Here is a 20,055-nt window from a genome sequence, read left to right as displayed (position 1 = left end):
CCACCCCTCCTTCACTTGACCATGAGAACAATGGTTGCACAATGGGATTCATGATGATACCAGAAAAATTGCAGAACAAACTACTGGAATTCTTTTTTTAAAATGTTTTATTCTCCATTTTCACAGTTTCCTCCAAAATTCACCCCCCACCCCCAAACAGTAAACGGTAAAAAATACAAAGTCAATCTCCTTAACAATAACAACGATCCCATCCTCCCACCACCTCAAACAACAGCCCACCTGTCAATATATGCATCCAATGAAACAAACCCTCCCACGGTGGAAACAAAAAACAAAAGAGAAAAAGAGAAAGGAGTCCGGGTACAGCCCATGGTCACCCTAGAGTCCACTACTCCCTTCCCCCCCCACCCGTGGTCACCCGAGAATCCCCTCCCCCCCCCCACCCTCATACTCAATACCGTCCAACCTCTGAAAGAGTACCGTATGTAATACCCAAGAGTTGTAAACCCTCCCCTCCCCTCCACTGCCTCTTGTAAAACTCCTCCCCCCAATCTCGGTTCCTTTCCCCCAACTTTCCACCCCGGCTAGACCACTTGGACCTTGTTCTGCCAGGCTCCGATGGCCGCAGCACCTCCCCCCACCTCACTCCCGTTCACTGACCGGTTTAAACTGGCCAGTGCGGAGGCCCCCGCCCGGGTCCCTTTCCCCCTTGCCCGGCCCTAGGAAAACCCAGAAATCCCCTTTTAGCACACACACCCCGCAAATCCACCTACACCCCAAAGAACCCTCACTTCGAGTGAAAGTCCCATCACTTCCCTTGTCCAAATATATACAACATTGGCTCCTTTAGCCCATACACCCGCACGCAGTGAAACAAAAAAGAAGAGACAAAAAAGAAGAAAATGCAGTCCTGAGGTTACATCGGCACATGGCCATATCTCAATTTCTCAGATCTGCCACAGCCCTTCTGCCTTCGCAAACTCCTCCGCTGCTTCCGCCGTTCCAAAATAAAAGTCCTTGAGCTTGTAAGTCACCCTCAGCTTCGCTGGATATACAATGCCGCACTGCACCTTGCTGATGTACAATGCCCTCTTCACCCGGTTGAAAGCAGCCCACCTCCTCGCCAGCTCCGCCGTAAAGTCCTGGTATACACGTATACCAGCTCCAGCCCACTGCACCACCCGCTTCTGCTTGGCCCAGCACAGGACCTTCTCCTTCACACAGTACCTACGGAAGCACAAGGTCACTACTCTTGGCTGCTCACCCGCCTTTGGTACAGGCCTCCCCGACCGATGCGCCCGATCCAGCTCGTATCGGGAGGGATCCTCCCCCTCCCCCAATAGCTTCACCAGCATAGCGGCAAAATACTCCGTCGGCCTCGGCCCTTCAACTCCTTCGGGCAGCCCCACAATCCTCAGATTCTGTCGCCCGCCTGGACCTGTTTTCCAGATCTTCCAATTTTCCTCGCAGATCCTTATTCACCTCCATCACCTTCCGCATCTCCTTCCCCATCGAGGTAAGTTGATCACTGTGCTCCGCCACCGTCTCTTCCACTTCCTTCAGCACCTCCCCTTGCGCCCGCATCTCCGCCACTGCACTCGCCACCGCCGTCGTCAATGGGGAAATCGCCTCCTCCACCAGCACACTCAAAACCTCCCTCATCTCCTTCCTCATCGTCGCCAGGTGTTTTGTAAACTGCCTTTCGAATTCTGCAGCCATTACCTTAGTTATTTCTTCAGCCTTCAGCAATGCGGCCTCCCCTGGTGCACCAGCCTCCTTTTTTCCTGGTGACCCCATGGTGACCTCTCCTCTCTCCGACGGGCCCTCAGCTGTTCTTTTAACGGCCGTTTTCTTACCGACCCTTGACATCTTCTTCTGCTGTGCCTCCTCTGCGCCTTCTCCGTGTCTTTGATGCCTCCGTGGGCCTTGGGACCAAGCTTAAAGCCCTGAAAATGCCGTTCCTGACCGGGAGCCCTCCGTTGCGTGGCCGCCTCCCGCCCGCCGTCACCGGAAGTCAACTACTGGCATTCTTAAGCAATGGTTCTGCTGCCTGGGCTACTCAGCAGGGAGCCTCACAACACTTACTAGAGTATGTAACAATGTTGGTATGTTATATCCTCAGCAACCTCTGTATTGTGAGTGTACAGCGACTGCTATCAAGCATGCAGAGCCACTTCTGGATGAGGAAGAGGAGGAGGAGACAACAAGGACCTCTTCAATCTGGACCACCTGTCCATGAACATTTACGCAAGCTGTGAAGGCTTGCTGATGAGTCATACTGAAGAGCTCCAACTATAGCTTGGTTAGAGACCACAATCCTTCTCAGAGTGTACTCGCTGCCTGCCAGATGATTGCCAACTTCACTGAAGTGGCTAGTACCTCACCTCTTTCAGCTGCACTTCCCTGCTGCGAGGCCTCACCATGGTATGGGAGAAGCTCATGGAAGAAGCTCATGCAGCTCTATGTTGCACCCCTGATAAAGGCAGAGAGGAAGTGCACCACCAGCTGCCGTAGGAGCAAAACGAATAGTAGCACCAACTGTCTTCTCCTCAACCCCATGCTCCACAGGTCAGAAGGGGTGGACTCTGAAATCCAGGTGGAAGGATGTGACACCCCATCCATCACAGGGTCTACAGGCTTGGGGCAGCTCTCTCAACCCATACTCCCATCTCTCTGTCTGGGAAATTCATTATTATTTTGTAGTTTGTCTCATGGCCGTAATCTGTTCTGGGACAGCTTCCCTCTACTTATGAGTAACTTTGGTCTGGCTCAGGCATGCTACTTCAAAACTACTTTGTTAACTCTATATACAGGATCGGCTACTGGGTAAGTATATCTGTCCCGAGTACAGACTAATCCTTCTGCTCCACAGATACTCGAGTACATGACTGTTGATTTCACTGCTACACCAAGATGAACATCACTATCTCATTTCCATAACTTTAACCCATTATACCACACTTATAATATTTAATTTCTGCTTAGATCTGGGTGCATTTCACAAGACCTGGGAAACTCAGCAGCTAAATTGAATCATAAAATCCCCACAGTGCAGAAGGAGCACTGCAATTTGGCCTGCACCGACCTTCCAAAAGAGCACTCTACCTAGGCCCACTCCACCGCCCTACCCCGTAACTCCATAACCCCACCTAATCTGCACATCTTTGGACTGAGAGAGGAAACCAGAGCACCTGGAGGAAACCCACGCAGACACGGGGAGAATGCACAAACTCCACTCAGACAGTCACCCAAGGCCACAATCAAACCCGGGTCCCTGGTGTGCGAGGTAGCAGTGCTAACCACTGTGCCAACAAGGGTTGAATTAAATCAAGCCAAGCTGCTGGCAATTTCACCTCCATTTCCACCCTTTCCCATTTTCTTAGAACTAAGGTGGGAACAGGCCTCAAAGATGTACTCTTTCTATTAAGGAGCTAATTTACATAATTCCATGCTCACTCACAGCCCGTCTCCAGTATGTTAAGCAACGTGACGCAATTAAGGAACTTTTTGTCATCAGGTCAGCTGCATAGATGCAAGAACCAAATAAGGCAGGAAGAATTTTAAATGGCTTTGCCTCTTAGAAATGAACAGATTCCGGTTTTAATTCTTCCTGTATAGCAGGGGTTGTTTAGCACAGGGCTAAATCACTGGCTTTGAAAGCAGACCAAGGCATGCCAGCAGCACGGTTCGATTCCCGTAACAGCCTCCCAGAACAGGCGCCAGAATGTGGCGACACAGTAACTTCATTTGAAGCCTACTTGTGACAATAAGCAATTTACATTACTTAGCCTTTGATAACAGAACAGCTTTGATTTTATTCTCCCTGTATCTAATTCTCATATGGAAACAATGGTTTCAGATTGTGACTCAACAATTAATAGAGCATTCAATTGTATATTTATACTTCAAATAAAGAATGGATCGCTCATCTTTTAAATCTGAAGGATCTATGACCTTGCTTCACTTTGGCGTATTTAAATGTGGTTACATGACATACTTTCTCTTCTTAGGAAACATCAATCTACAATTTTTCTGTTGTATTATAAATTAATGATTATATAATTTCACTTTCTAATAGATACTGGTTTGAAAAACAACTATATGGAGTCCAATTCTCCTGTCCCGAATTAGGACAAAACAGTGGTGGGATCTTTAACCTGCCCACTCTGAAGTCAACCTGCCTCCGTTCCCGCTTCATGCCTGCCCTAATCCTGCTTCCCTGCAGGCTGGCAGCAGAAGTGTGTCCTTTTTTTTATTGGTCCATGGGATGTGAGCTTCACTGGCTGGGCCAGCATTTATTGTCCATCCCTGAGCGCAATTAAGAGCCAACCACATTGTTGTGGGTCTGGAATCGCATGTGGGCCAGACCATGTAAGGACGGCAGATTTCCTTCCCTAAAGGACATTTGTGAACCAGATGGGTTTTTACGATAATCGACAATGGTTTCATGGTCACCTTTAGGCTCTTAATTCCAGATTTTTATTGAATTCAAATTTCACCATCTGCCATGGAGGGATTCAATCTCTGGTCCCCAGAGGATTACCCTGGGCCTCTGGATTACTAGTCCAGCGACAATGCCACTGCCTCCCGCGATCTGGAACTGAATCTTCTTCTCTATGCCAAATAAATTAAACCTTTAAATTCAACCCTAACAATAACAAATTACATATAGTTTCTTAACTTTAATACACAAATTCCCATTAAACAGCACTTTAAATGAACTTGCAGCTTTCATTCCACTTACACAGAAGGCAAAGATGGTATTTGTATTTACGAAGCAACTATTCTCCTGTTATGAAAGTTATTTTAGTCTCCTTTTCCAAAGTCTGCCTTATGGCAACTTTCATGACCTTTCATGTTCGCTTTTCAAATTCTTCTCCTTGTACCGGTTCAAACCAGAATTCTCTCTCTCTCTCAGAGCTCCACACTGCCCCTCAAACAAAGCTTCTCTCCTGGTGTTTGAACTCCATCATCGTTATCTTGGCTGTTAGATTGCCTTCTCTCATTTATACAAAAGAACAGAGCCATGCTATTGATATGCAACTCATCTTCCATTGATGGAACAAGAGGAAATCAGACACTGTAATGGTCTAATGGGCTGGTCAGACAGAGTGTACCAAAGGACAATAGGTCTGGGGCATCCTGTGTAATCCCACTAACAAGTTTTTTTTTAACATTTAATGTTTCCAATTAAGGGGAAATTTAGAGTAGCCAATCCACCTACCCTGCACATCTTTGTGTTGTGGGAGTGAGACCCATGCAGACATGGGGAGAATGTACAAACTCCACATGTACAGTGACCCAGGGCTGGGATCGCACCCGGGTCCTCGGCGCTGTGAGGCAGCAATGCGAACCACTGCGTCGCCATGCTGCCCTCCCACTAACGGGTTTAAGTCTGACTGGGAAAATTTACCTCAGGCCAGGTGTGGGCGTAGCCCTCTGACTCCATGGTATCAGTTTTTTCCGTCAGTCTTTTTAACCCCTAAATTGCCTGTTACATCTTCGATCCCATTTCTGGACCCAATTTCCTCATATCTCCCTCGCATAAGAGCGGCATGCACAGGTTTCACATAATCAATCTCATGGAAAACACAGATGCCATCCAAAGTGTTTGCCAAGATTCAAATTATATGCCCGAAGAAAATATGTAACCACTACTAGTGGCCAATACTGACACAAGGACAAGTGCCAAAATACTATTCTTGCAACTTCTAAAAGACATGTATCCATAGCCATGGCGAAATCTACTACTGCACAATTTTCAGCATACAATGGTTCACTAATTTCATATGCAGGTTCCATCGTCTTGGGGTGCAAGTACCCTCAATCTTCCTGGGTGCCACAGGTGTAGCTCATCATGGAGTCTAAATACCAGGCGATCACAGGTCTACCGCATGCTGTGAATTTGCACTAATGACAATCCATGGATTTAGTCAGGCCTCAAATAGCAGATCAACTTCAGAACCTATTCCTATAACCTCAGTTCATGGCCTAACATTAACATTTCCAGAATGTTCAACAATATTGACTGTCTCATGTAGGCTGCTATACTACACATGCAGGAGAACACAAGTCCGTCAACTGACCTGGTAAATTGTGCGCAATAGAACTGCCAACAGTGCAAGAAAAAATTACGAAAGATTCCACACCAAGGAAAAACATAATTGAGGGATGGGTTGATCCAATTCAGCATGACCGTGAACATGTGAGGGCACTTTGGCATGACCTGGATAAGCCATGCACCTCCAAGAGAGTAATTTTTAAAGATAATCATACTAGAACTGTTGCAACCTCATATTCTTAAGTCACTTTGTCACTTACACATGGACACAGATTGGATGAGAAGACTTTCAAGAGAGACACTTTATTGGCCAGGAATGAACAATGATATTGAAGTCTTCATCAAGAAGTGCAAGGCATGTCAAAAGCAGATGCCAAGTCAGAACTCATTCCACATGAAGTTGCAACCCATCCTGGGTCCAAATCGGATCCAACCTCTTTTATGTCCCACACACTGGGCACAATTCTCACCCCCCCAAGCCGGGTGGGATAATTGTGGGGGTGCCGGGCGAGTCCCGCCACACCGCCCAGGCATCCGCACGCGATTCTCCCACCCACCCCCCAAACCGGCGCGCCGAGATTTACGGCAGGCCGCTTGGAGAATCGCCACTCACTGTTTGTAACGGGCAAGCGGCGATTCTCCGGCCCGAATGGGCCAAGCGGCCTGCCCAATATGATGTGTTCACACCGGTGGCAACCACACCTGGTCGCTGCCGGCGTGAACAGCACGAGAACACTGCGGGAGCGGCCTGTTGGGGGGGAGGGGGGATCAAGCACCGGGGGGGCGTTCAAAAGGGGCCTGGCCCGCGATCGGTGCCCATAGATCGGCGGGCAGGCCTCTGAGAGATGCACTCCTTTCCTCCGCCGCCCCGCAAGATCACGCCGACATGTCTTGCGGGGCGTCCGCGGGAAGGATGGCAACTGCGCATGTGCGGGTTGGTACCGCCCAACCTGCGCATGCGCGGGTGACGTCATTTACGCGGCGCTGGCTGTGTAATTTACGCGGTGCCTCTTTTACGTAGCGCCAAGGCCCGGCGCGTAAATGACGCGGCGCCACTCCTAACCCCCCGGGGGTGGGAGAATAGGGGGCGAGGAGCGGCCTCTGACGCCGGAGTGAAACACTCCGGTTTTCACTCCGCCGTCGGCACTTAATCTCCCGTTGGGAGAATCCCGCCGACTCTAAGTGCTATTTTCCGTTTATTTGGTGTTCCATTATGGATAATTGTCTACAGTTTATTGGTAAGCCATTTCACGATGTGAGAGAAGTGGAATATCGATCACACCGCATCTCCTCCTCATTGCCCTAGATCCAACCACCTCGCTGAATTTTGCACAGTGAAATCCCTAATTCTAAAATGCAGACAGACCAAGCAAGATCAACACATTGTTATGTTACATCTGACAGTGACACCTTTAAGTGCATCTATTGTATCACCAGCAGTGCTTGTATCCAGCAGAACAGTGGGCGCGATTCTCCGCAAATGCGGAGAGTCGTGAAGGCTGCCGTGAAACTGGCCGTGTTTCACGGCAGCCTCCGCGCCCCCTCCCGGGACCCAATTCTGCTCCCCGGTCGGGGCTAGCAGCGGGGCCCCGTGAACCGCGACATCGCAGGCTTAGCGAACTTCGCTAAGCCCGCGCGCCAAGGTTAACGGCGGCTGACGCAAACGATGATGTCAGCCGCGCATGCGCGGATTGGACGGCTCCAATCCGCGCATGCGCAGATGACGTCATCACGCATATGCGTGAAACCCGCGCATGCGCGGGCCGTTATGCCCCTCAGCCGCCCCGCGGACTGATCCAGCGGGGCGGTGGAGGAACAAAGAGTGCGCGGGGTTCGGACCCGCTGCCCGTGATCGGTGCCCACCGATCGCGGGCACATGCCACCCTTGGCACGGCCGTGGTGCGGCCGTGCCAACGGTGGCATGGTTCTCCAGAACGGCACTTTGCGGCCGTTTTCACGAACTGTGAGAGCAGGTGTGTTGGAGTTCGTGAAAATGGCCGTAAAGGCCTGGGAAATCGGCCCATCGGCTATGGGAGAATCGCTGCTCGCCGTAAAAAACGGCGAGCAGCGATTCGTGTCGTGGGGCGGCCGTGGGGGGGGGGGGGGGGGGAGAATAGCGGGAGGTCGGGAAAAATGTCGGGAAGGCCCTCCCCCTATTCTCCGACCCGTCGTGGGGGGCGGAGAATCGCGCCCAGTGTGTATCACTTTACCTACCCTTACCCATTCTACTCTCTCAGAAACCAGAAAACAACTTTTGTATGGATAGATTGGTATGGATAGACTGGGACTTTTTTCCCTGGAGCGTAGGAGGCTTAGGGGTGATCTTATAGAGGGCTATAAAATAAAGGGGCATAGATGAGGTAGATAGTCAATATTTTTTCCCAAAGGTAGGGGAGTCTAAAATTAGACGGCATAGGTTTAAGGTGAGGGAGGGAGAGATACAAAAAGGTCCAGAGGGGCAATTGTTTCACACAGAGGGTGGTAATTGGAACGAGCTGCCAGAGGCAGTAGTAGAATATAGAACATACAGTGCAGAAGGAGGCCATTCGGCCCATCGACTCTGCACCGACCCACTTAAGCCCTCACTTCCACCCTATCCCGCAACCCAATAACCCCATCTAACCTTTTTGGTCACTAAGGGCAATTTATCATGGCCAATCCACCTAACAGCACGTCTTTGGACTGTGGGAGGAAACCGGAGCACCCAGAGGAAACCCACGCAGACACGGGGAGAACGTGCAAACTCCACACAGACAGTGACCCAGCGGGAAGTCGAACCTGGGACCCTGGCGCTGTGAAGCCACAGTGCTATCCACTTGTGCTACCGTGCTGCCCAAAGAGGCGGGTACAATTTTGTCTTTTAAAAAGCATTTACACAGTTTTATGGGAAAGCTGGGTATAGGGCAATTGGGACTAGCTTAGTAGTAAAAACTGGGTGGCATGGACAAGTTGGGCTGAAGGGCCTATTTTCATGCTGTGAATGTCTATGACTCTATGATGGACAGTAATAGGAAAAGTGAAGGGAAGAAGAAATAAGAGGGAAGCTTACCTTGTGTGCTGCAATGGTGACAGGTCTGTGGCAGGCTGGGTCTTGCATGTGCGCTATGCTTGCACTGTTTGCCAGGCCAGTTGCCAAGGGTTCAGGGTGATTAGCAAGATTTGAATGGGCACAAGTGTCATTGACATTTCTGCTGCATCCTTCACCTCAGACAGATGAGGAGAATTGTTGTGGCATCTAGCTACACGGTGTAGACGCTGCATGAAGATTGCCCTTTCTAATTAAATATTTAAACTTTCCCTAAATTCACCAAAATATCTGGGCGGCACGGGGGCGCAGTGGTTAGTACTGCTGCCTCACAGCGCTGAGGACCCGTGTTCGATCCTGGCCCCAGGTCACTGTCCGTGTGAAGTTTTCACATTCTCCCAGTGCTTGCGTGGGTCTCACCCCCACAAACCAAAGATGTGAGGTCAGTGGATTGGCCATGCTAAATTGCCCCTTAATTAAGGAAAAACATTTGGGTACTCTAAAAAGAATATCACCAAAATATCCTTTATAATAAATCCCCCTTCCCTTTTGGCCCATACCACTGATGGACGCCAGGAATGTATTGGCATTCTTGCAGCGAGTGTTGCTGTTGCAAATTATAGGAAATATGTCAGGTGATATCATCCCGTCATTTATGTCTTACACATGTACTTGGAAATCCAGGAAATAGTGCAGGTGGTGTTGAACCAGAAGAATGCAATCTGGTATGATCCCTTCCTGGGCAGGATATGAGATAAATAGCAATGTAAGACATAAAAACATCTGCCTTTAGGTTTAGAAATGGCTCTTTAGTCAATGTAATTCTTAACTGCCTTCTTAATGCCACTAAAGTCGCATAAATGATATGAAAAATCCTGCTCAGAGTCTCAGCAATGTGTCTGTCTCAGCATCAAGAAGGGATTGGTGTGCTCCGGCAACTCTGAAATTGATAGCATGGTTTATCGTATGTGAAGGCAAGATGATGGCATTCTTGGCCATGAAAAAAAGGCACAATACAATAATTTTTGAAACTTTAACAGGCGGAAATGACTGTTGTCATTTCAGCAGATTAATATATTTAATGCATTCATAAGATATTCCTATGTTGCCATTTTAACGGTATTATTAATCTGCTTAATTGGGTCAAAACCTGTACAAATAGAAGACAGAGGAACATCATCCAAATGTGTTCTGCATTTGGTCACTAATACCAGTAACAGCAATTTCTCGAATCACGTATTTTGGCTTTCACTGAGAGATTTATGTGGGCTCGATTTTCCACCTATTGACTATTAATGGGACGAAATCTGGTGCAGCTGTAAGTGTCTGAGGCCAATTTTACTTAAACTGACAAGAGCCAAATCTGCAATTTAAAAAAATATGAGAATCCATAGTAAAGTGCCAAGGCCAATAGATGCGTTCACCATCAAATTTGAAAATTTTCTTATGAAAGAGAAGAGTGATGGAACTCAGGAAATTATAACTTGATGATTTTGAGACTTCACTTTTATGTAGCATGGAGAATATTGAAATTGCACTGCAATAGCATGAAATGGTGTATATTGATACCATGTTATCTAAAGGAAGTTGATGCAGAATAAGTTAATCAGCAGAAGTAGATGTTATTGACTGATGAGTTTGTAAAATTATTGAAAAGAGTGGGGAAAAAGAACTGGGGCTGGATTGTCCGCCCCGCTGTGCCACATTTCTGTTTCAGCACGCCAGTGGCATGCTCCGTTACGCTGGCTGGTCATTAGGCTTTCCCATTGTGGGGCAGCCCCACGCCATCGGGAAACCCCCGGGCTGCTGGCAAAATGGAGCATCCCGCTGGCAGAGAGTCCAGCTCCTGATGGAAGTCCTGGAATTCATGAAAAAAAGGTCAGAGGATAAACACTAATTCTACAATAGATCAGAGCATGAATGAAAGGAAGCTAAAAAGTCAGGAAAGCAACTTTGGTGAAAGGAGATTGGTGAAATGGATGGAAAGGATGGTGAACACCCTAGAAATGGCTGAAAATTCTATATCTCAGTTCTGAACCCAGCATTTGCCATCATTGTGGGAGGGGGACTGGAGTCAGGCTAGGGCTTTACGGAGGCAGCTGGCCATTTATATCACCAGCTGCTTCCACTGAAGTGGGATTTTGGAAGGCCAGGAGTGTGAAATATGGAGTTTCTTGATTCAACCAGGTAAGAAGAGGTCTGAACCTTCTGGATTTCTTTGGATAGCCAGGGTACCCCTCCCCTTTGGAGTGATAAGATACCGCTTTGAATAGAGGCCTGACACACCTTTGGGAGAGGTAAGGAACCCTTTGGGAGGTAAGGCATCATTTGGGATTGTTAAAATTAAACATGATTATGCACTTTTCTTTGCACAAACTAATTAGAACTGTCAAGCTGCCAGGGAACTGTCCAACTGTCAACAAAATGTCAAAGCTGTCCAGAAAGTATCCAAGGATATGAGGTGAATTGGCATGGAGGGTGAAAGAGAAAAGGGTGTATGAGTTGGCATATGAGACGAGTTGGCATAGTGAATGAGAGGCCATGGGGTTTTTGGGGGGTATGGGTTGGAAAAAACGGTATAGGACATGTGGCTCGGCAGAGGGCCATAATTGGCATGAGGGTCATTGGGTGTAGATGGGGAGCTTGGGTCGGCATCTGTTTGGCATGGATAGAGCATAAGGAGTGTGTGTGGAGGATAAGGACAGATGAGAGGTGAAAGCTAGAGGATTTTTTTTTGTTTTAATCTTTTATTTATTTAAAAACAGTGTGATGCATACAGTTAGACCTTCCACCCAGTCTTCCTCTGCACCTGTTAGCCTCTGCTCTCGTTCTGCCTCAGTTCCTATTTCAGCCTGTTCCCCCATCCCCCAATTGAAACTCCAACTTGTGGGAGGACATTTTTTAAAGGCTGGGTTTGCAGAGCTAGGAAATCTCTCGACTCCATGCATCCAACTTGGGGGTGAAAATCTGGGCTTTTGTGTCAGTTTTTGTGCACAAAAATGTATTTTGCTGTCAATGCTGCTCCTATGAGAAACCTGCTGTCAGTCAATTTGATTTATGCCAATGCAAACCTCAGGTTGGTATGAACAAGTGTCAGCTCCCACTGCATGTAATAGCCAGAGTCCCTTCCATTAACAGCAGGTCTCAAGCAGGTCAGACAAGGAAGGGTGAGGAAATTGACAGCACTGAAGAACAACAGAGCCATAGTCATTTACGGCACAAGAGGAGGCCATTTAGGCCATTGAGTCCATGTAAGGAAATTAAATGGATTGCAATGGCTGGGAAGGGAAATGTAAGCAGGATAGGCAGGCCAGAAGGTAGTGATCAATGATTTGTGATGGAACAGCATGGAAGCTGGCAGTGACAACCTTAAGGGAAGAAAGGAATGCATGAAGAACAATTGAGGAAGTGGAGAGGGCATTGCATAGAATATACACCACAGGACGAAGCCATTTGGCTCAAACCTGTCAATGTCAGCTTTTATGCTTCACTCCAGCCTATTTCCATCCTTCCTCAATAATCTCTATCAGTGAAAATCCCTATTCTCTCCTCCCTGATGCATTTATCTAGTTTCCTCTTAAATGAATCTAAACGATTTGCCATGTGGTAGCAAGTTCCACATTCTCATTGCCCTCGAGGCAAAGAGTTTTCTTTTGAATTCCCTATTTGATTTCTTGATGACTTATCATATAGTGGTGACCTCTTGACTTGCCCAGAGTGCCAAAATTCAGTGAAGCCGAGGGGAATATAATTGGCCAAGGAAACCTTTTCTTAATTTTTTTCATAGTAACATACGAGTTGCATGATGGAATGTTTAATTGATTGCTGCATTTTGGACTCAATTTTAACTCCCACCCGCAGTTTTCTGTCTCATGAAATGGCAGTTTGTGCCACGGTGGTCAACTCTGCATTAACACAGTGCTAGCCGAAAGCACAAGTCAAATAAGTAGAGATACAATGGATTGTCAGTTCCATTTTATTGAATCTGTATGGAGACAGCAAAATCAGTTTCCTGTTGAAGGCTGTCTGACGTTTTAAGCTGCTCCCAATTCCCATTGCAGCTGCCATTTCCGGCCCATCTCAATGATGAGCTCCTGAAGACAACACCACCAATTATCCATTGAAAATATGTAAATATGCATGTCCGTGGAAAATTCACTGGGGTCAGTGCTGATGGCCTCAGGAAGGAAGAATACCTGACTCACCAACCTCTACTGTGGATTGCATCAGGGGAGGAAAATCCCAGCTATCTCCTGTTCTGCATTCAAATGAACTACCCTATTTGAGGTTTTAAATAATTCGTTTCAAGAAAATGTTTAACTATAGTTAAGAACTGCTCAGCTGAACTGCAAACAGTTCAGAACTTTTCCTAATGTTCATTATTCTTGCAAGAACAGGAGAAAAATTGCATGTAAATAGATTTGACCCTGGCAGAGACAAGTTTTGCTATTCCTGATTACTAAAGGAGGAAAATTGGAAATTGTAAAAGTTTGCAATAGAACATTGCAGAACTTTGCATTTATCAACAAGATTTCCAGTGTGGATTTGACTGTGTTTTTGCTGTAGGTCTTCCTTATTTCTTACCTTGGACATGGATACTGCTGGAATGTGACGAAGAGGCTGTAATTGGTGGGTAGGGTTTGAGGTGGGATCCTGAAAACTGCTGTATTTGGGGTGGCTGTGGTGTCCTTCTGTGCATCAAGGGTGGTGGTGCTGTAATTCTCCTTGGACTGATGTGGTGAGGAGAAGGGTCTGAGGCTGCAAATCTGCCGGACAAATCAGAAATGACACAGTGACATAAATTGACATTTTCGTTTTACAAAATTAGCCCTTATATTCATGGGGCCTAATGCCCACTTAAGATGAACTTTGAAAAGAACCTTGGGGTGCCTGTACTGCATTCAATTGTGGTAAAAGTCCAAAGATGTCAAAAATAGAGCGCACAGCCTGAACAATTTCACATTAGGTTTGGCATCTGGGAAACAATTGCAAGTCATTTTGTACTACAAAAGAATGGTTTCATTTAGTAGTACTTTATGGCATTTAAAATAGTTCATAAATTACTTACTGAGTTCCTGGCCTGCTGACATTGGTGACTGCAGCCATTATGAATAGTCCCACTTGCCATATATAAATTGGTATGTTGGACAGCTTTCAATCTACATCTAAGTTTCTCCATTTATCGGAACTTTCCACTGGAAAACTGGAAACCTACTGCTGCTAAAAAGAAGGCATTTGACACCATATGGATGCTGTTTCTAAAATGCTCATAGTTTGTTCCCCTCTGTCCCTCAACTGTTAGGAAAAAGTTGTGCTTCTTATGTTGGCGTATGAATTTTCAGATACATGTGATGAAACAATGCGGCAGAACAGTGAACTGTTTGACTTGCCCTTTAAACATCTTTCCTGTTCAACTTGTAGTACTGCCAGTTGAATTGGAAGTCACAATGAATGAATTGCAGTCACATTGGAAGCAGATACATTGATATTTATATCAGATGTGTTCTCTCTGTCCCTATCTTCTGCCAGTTCAGAATCCCCCTACTTGCAACATGCAACATGTAAAACCATCTCAAAGCTTGAACTATTCTTACAGTAGATGTGGATAGGACCTGAAAGTATCTTTAAAATTGCAAACACTTCTCAGCTAGTTGTAGACTTTGAGTTTTTATAATTTAGTCTTTCCTGTGTTATCATCTCTTGCTGTCTTAATTTTGTCCGTCTTCTTGGGCTGTCCTGTGGGATCAAGAATTATTTGCTTCCACTCTAGGTTGATGGGTTCAGAGATGGCTGATAAGTCCAATGCGTAATCTGCAAACTCTGCCACATACCGGGCAAGTGGTGCTTGAACCTTTGGCAGGTGGTTATTTGGAGGTTTGTGTGCGCCCTTTGACAGAGAAATTTTGTCCTGCTCCAGTTTGGGAGACAGTATTCCAAATATGATTCAAGTTGATTGGAATTAAATTACTGTGGATCAAGAATTGTGATTTGTGGGATGAAAATGATATGATCATTGTGCATTGTTATGGCTGGGGCAGAGGTAACTTTACATTGCTTTTGGCCTGTGTTGCATCTCATCGGTGCACCGTCACCACAATTTAAGCAGCATTACACTCAAAAAGTATATTTTGCTGGATTATGTGGAGCATGTGTCAGCACTTTATGTCTAAATATTTAAATTCCAATCTATCATCAAGATTAATTTTTTAATTGTATTTTTAATTGCAATTTTTGTTCACTTTTACTTTTCTGGTCTCAGGCCTCTGACTTTGCCACTCCATGTCTGAATTTGAAGGAGTGTTTGAAAATAATTCATATTTTTCATCCTCCTTGGAGGGAAATGCTAGTCTTCTATCCAGCACTACCTCTGATGAGAAGTTGAGATCAAAGGGCAAAAAACATTGTAGGGGGTGTATACAGACCACCAAACCTCAATGGTAATATTGGGAATAGCATTAGACAGGAAATCAGTGTTGCATGCGATAAAGGAACATCTGTGATTGGATTTGGATTGAGCGACTCAAATTAGTCACAATACAATAGAGGAGGAATTTCTGGAGTGCATAGGGGATGGTTTTCCAGGCCAGTATGTTGGGGAACCAACAAGGGAACAGGCCATCTTGGAGTGTGCGTTGTGCAATGAGAAAGGATTAGTTGGCAATCTAGAGAGGAGCCTTGGGGATGAGTGACCACAATATTTACATTGCTTTTGGCCCGTGTTGCATCACGTCAGTGCACCATCACCATAACTTAAGAATTCTTTATCAAGGTAAATGGTGAGGTATTTGAAACTGAACTGGACTAGCCACATTCATACTGTGGCTACCAGGGCAGGTCAAAGGCTAGGAATCCTATGGTGAGTAACTCACCTCCAGACCCCCCCAAAGCCTGTCCACCATCTACAAGGCACAAGCCAGGAGTGTAATGGGATACCCACCACTTGCCTGGATGTGTGCAGCTCCAACAAAGACTCAAGAAGAACACTCAACACCATTCAGGACAAAGCAGCCTGCTTCATTGCTTCCCCTTCCACAAAAATTCAAACCCTTCACCACTGACAAACAGTGGCAGCCGTGTGTACCATCTACAAGATGCACATAAGTAACTTACCAAGATTCCTTAGACAGCACCTTCCAAACCCATCGCCACTACCATCTAGAAGGCCAGGAGCAGCAGATACCTGGGAATCCCACCACCTTAGGTTCCCCTTAAAGTCACTCACTACCCTGACTTGGAAATATATTGCCGTTCCTTCACTGGGGCAATACCCTGGTACACCCTCCCGAACAACACAGTGGATGTACCTAAACTGCAAGGACTGCGCCGGTTCAAGAAGACAACTCACTTCCACCTTCTGAAGGGCAACTAGGGATGGGCAATAAATGCTGGCCTAACCAGTGATGCCCACATCCCGTAAATGAATTTTAAAAAAACACGAGCACTGAAAGGGCGTATCATGGGAAAATATACCAACATAACTGGCATGTAACAGTGAGGAGGTGAATAAATTGATACATTCTATGTCAACTTTGTCCAGAAGATTAGTTTTGATTGTGTTATAACCCTCGCGGAGATCACAGAATAAGATGTATCAGAGCCCAGTTCAGGGAGGGAGACTCTTCGGGGAGTAGAGATTCTTGTATGACATAAATAAACCTTATTTTTGTTTTCTACCTGCTTGGTCCATGCATGCTACTTGGCGTATTTTATACTGGCGATGAGGATGGGATTGGCCCGGCCGTCCTTGGTCCTGCCTCCACATAGATGTTGCGGGACCGTTCCAAGGAGCAATGATCCACATTGTCGTCCATACCCACTCAAAATGGATGGTGCAGTCAACGAGAGCTCAGACCACCATCGACAGGCTGCGGCAATCGTTCAGCACACACGGGATACCTGAAGTGCTGTTCTCAGAACAGTTTTCGTGAGAGCAGAGTTTGGGGTGATCATGAGCATGAACGACAGAAGTAAGGTGCATACCGCCCCGCACCACCGGCACCAAATAGATCAGCGGTGTGAGTGGTCCAGGTGTTCAAGCTCGGAATGAAAAGCCAGACCTTGTGTTCCTGGGAGACTTGACTGGCGAGGTTACTCTTTTGCTACCGGATGACGCTGCATGCCACGTCAGGGGCCGCTCTGGCCAATTTATGATGGGTCACCGCCTTTGCATCCGGTTGAGTTGGGTTATCCAGGAAAGTCCGCCAGGACAGAACTGAAGCTGACGCAGGCCGGCATACGACATTGCGCAGATTTGCTTTGGGAGACCTGCTGCACATCTGCAACTTTTTTGAGGGCACCATGTGGATACCGGGCATCATGTTAACCCAGATGGAACCAGTCTCCCATCAAGTATGGGCACAGGGTCGCGAGTCTAATCGGCTCGTGGATCAACTCGCATTGCCACCTCTGCCACAGATGCTACCGTTAGCCTCGATTGCCCAGCGTGGAGAAGCCGGATTCAGATGTTGAGGTCGCTGAGATGCTAGAGGAAGTCCCCTTGGATTCCGATTCCGAGACCAACATGGACATATTGCCACCGCTGGGGCCCATTTTGTTGGCGCTCACGGCTGTCTGTGTCCTGCTGAACCCTGCCTAGGCATTGCACGCAAAAATGCTCCTCCCTCTGGATGCCAGATGCCCAAAGGCTGTAGCTGGTCTAAGAAAATATTTGGTTCCTGGGACGCACCCATAGACATGAATATTTCTCCAGACTTGGGGTTGGGTGGGGGGAGGAGTTTTATAACCGTCACGGAGGAGACAGCATAAGAACTTTAAGAACTATTTAGGTTTTCCGTGACCTCCACAGGGAACGGACTTACCGGTTAACGGGAGCAGGGCTTCCCCTGAACAAGGGAAAAGCTCACTGGTATAAATACCCCGACTGAAGGAAGACCCTTCGGGGAGTGGAGATTCTTATATCGTGTAAATAAACCTTACTTTTGTTTTCTACCTGCATGGTCCATATGCGCTACTTTGGCGGATTCTACAGATTGTCTAGAAAAAGGAAGCAGCATAGCAAAGCATGTGCCCTGATGTTAGCTGGGTAAGTGAAGAGGATGATACATAAGTTGCTTGTAATTACTTTCTTGGTACCATGTAGCTAACTGTTTTTAAAGCTTAGGCATTAAGTTGAATGTCTCTTGGATGAACACTGAATGCATCCGTCTTCCTTATCATGCTGTTGTTTTTGCAGGGACATCATTCGGCATTCTGACCTGGCCTTGTTTTTAGTTTGTAATCCACCTCCATAGCTGGGCCTTTTTACACTGCCATGTAGTTTGAGCTTGCAGCAGAGGACAATGATCTTGGAAACCTTGGTGGGGAGAGTTTAAACAGTCAATTGCCTCTTGATCTGCTGGCATTTGAAGAACTGCTTCAAGATGCAAACAGCATTCTGTCTAAAAGTTGGGTTCAGTACATGATTCTCACTGCACCAGCCCTTTGCTTCTTCCCAAAGGTGTTATAGGAATGTCCTTAGCCATGAATGGAGAGCATCCTTGTAGCCTGTCTTTGATTTCAAGTAAGTCCAAAACTGAAATGAATGGATCATGAAAACTGCCTGGTGAGTGATATCTGACGACGAAGACGACGGCAATGATGCTACTGTTACATAAACAACATGCATTGAGAGAACATTTTTATTCCATTGAATTTCCCAAGGCAATTTATGGGAGAAAGAGATCTTAATCAGTTATAGAAGAGTTTAAGGAGATAATGATAGACCATAGATATGTAACCAGAGTCTTTTGACCTAACTTTCACCCTTAAGTATAACCTTATGGGTTTTGTGCAAACAATCAAGTTCCAGAAATGACTGGGAATATGGATTTAATAGATGGATTTTTAAAAGTTCGGAATCATGAGGAAGTAAAATGATAGCAGGTTACTACGAAAGCGAAAAGAGAAATAACTCTGTCCCGAATATTGATTTAAACTTTGGATGAGTTGAGCTTTTCTTATACCTATCTCATTTTTCTTTAGCTCACTCTTCTTTTTAGCTGCAGGAATTCAATGCTTGAGTAAATAAATTACGTCAAAAAGTGAAGAAGAAATTCACTTTGATGGGATTAGCCCAGTTTAGGCAAATACTGTAGAAATATTAAACTATAATCCTTTAAAGCTGACAGTTGCACGAGTTATTTTACAATGCAGTGCTAACATCGCCAGAGGAACTGTTTTATATTCTGGCTAGGTTGTCATGAAATAGTCAGAGCAACTGTAAAGAACACTAATTTTGCCACAGAGAAATGGGAGGCACTTATCAAAATGTCGTGCAGATGGGAAAACAACAGCACTGGTGCAAAAACTAGATACAGCACAACGCTACCATCTATTGTTCATAATTTCTTGGTGTTGCTGAGACTACCTTTCGTCTGAGGGTTTTGTCCTATTATCGTGATTCTTCCGAGAGTTCTTCATTTCATACCCTTTCCCAATCAGAAACTCATCTTTGGTTGCAACGAGTTAAGAGATAAATTGTGAATATTTCTGTTTCAATTGCAGCTGCTCCTGTGGACCTAGAAAATTTCTACTTTCAATTCGGAGCTCACATCAATGGTAATGCAAATTTACCTGGCATAAGAAATGCTTTCCCTTGCCAGACATGAGTAGCTATTCCTTGTGCTGAAGATTGCACACAATAGTTGATGGTTCATGCTTTTGGAACCCTGGAACATATTAACTGGGTAGCTTACAGCTTTCAAAATAAAAACAAAACCACAGAAATGACATTAGGAAATATGAATCATTTCTTTAGCCATTCGGCTGCACAGGTTTGAGTAACGTTGCACACATGTAACCTAACAGTTCTGAACAATATCAAGGAGAATAGTGGCTAAATTCCTAACTGAAACACCACATTCAAAAGACAACATAAACCATAGTAGGCAATAGTTATGACAGAAAGAAATGCTAAAGTTTTTCTGAACCACAAAGCTTTCTCCCCTCTTTGGGAATGTTGAAAAAAATCAAGACATGGTGCATCACACTGAAGAGGAAACCACATCTT

The 20,055-nt window shown here is 46.0% G+C and overlaps 1 protein-coding gene across 1 annotated transcript in view; it reads right to left on the bottom strand.

Moving 5' to 3' along the window:
- Positions 1 to 20,055, bottom strand: part of glis3 (GLIS family zinc finger 3) — a 716,605-nt gene that overhangs the window by 101,265 nt on the left and 595,285 nt on the right. The window contains exon 8 of the mRNA XM_038804655.1: positions 13,632 to 13,813. Within this exon, the coding sequence (XP_038660583.1) occupies positions 13,632 to 13,813 (182 nt within the window). The remainder of the gene's footprint in view (positions 1 to 13,631; positions 13,814 to 20,055) is intronic.

Source organism: Scyliorhinus canicula, chromosome 8 (genome assembly GCF_902713615.1).
Source record: "Scyliorhinus canicula chromosome 8, sScyCan1.1, whole genome shotgun sequence".
NCBI classification, from domain to species: Eukaryota; Metazoa; Chordata; class Chondrichthyes; order Carcharhiniformes; family Scyliorhinidae; genus Scyliorhinus; species Scyliorhinus canicula.
This window is presented reverse-complemented; position numbering and strand designations above follow the sequence as displayed.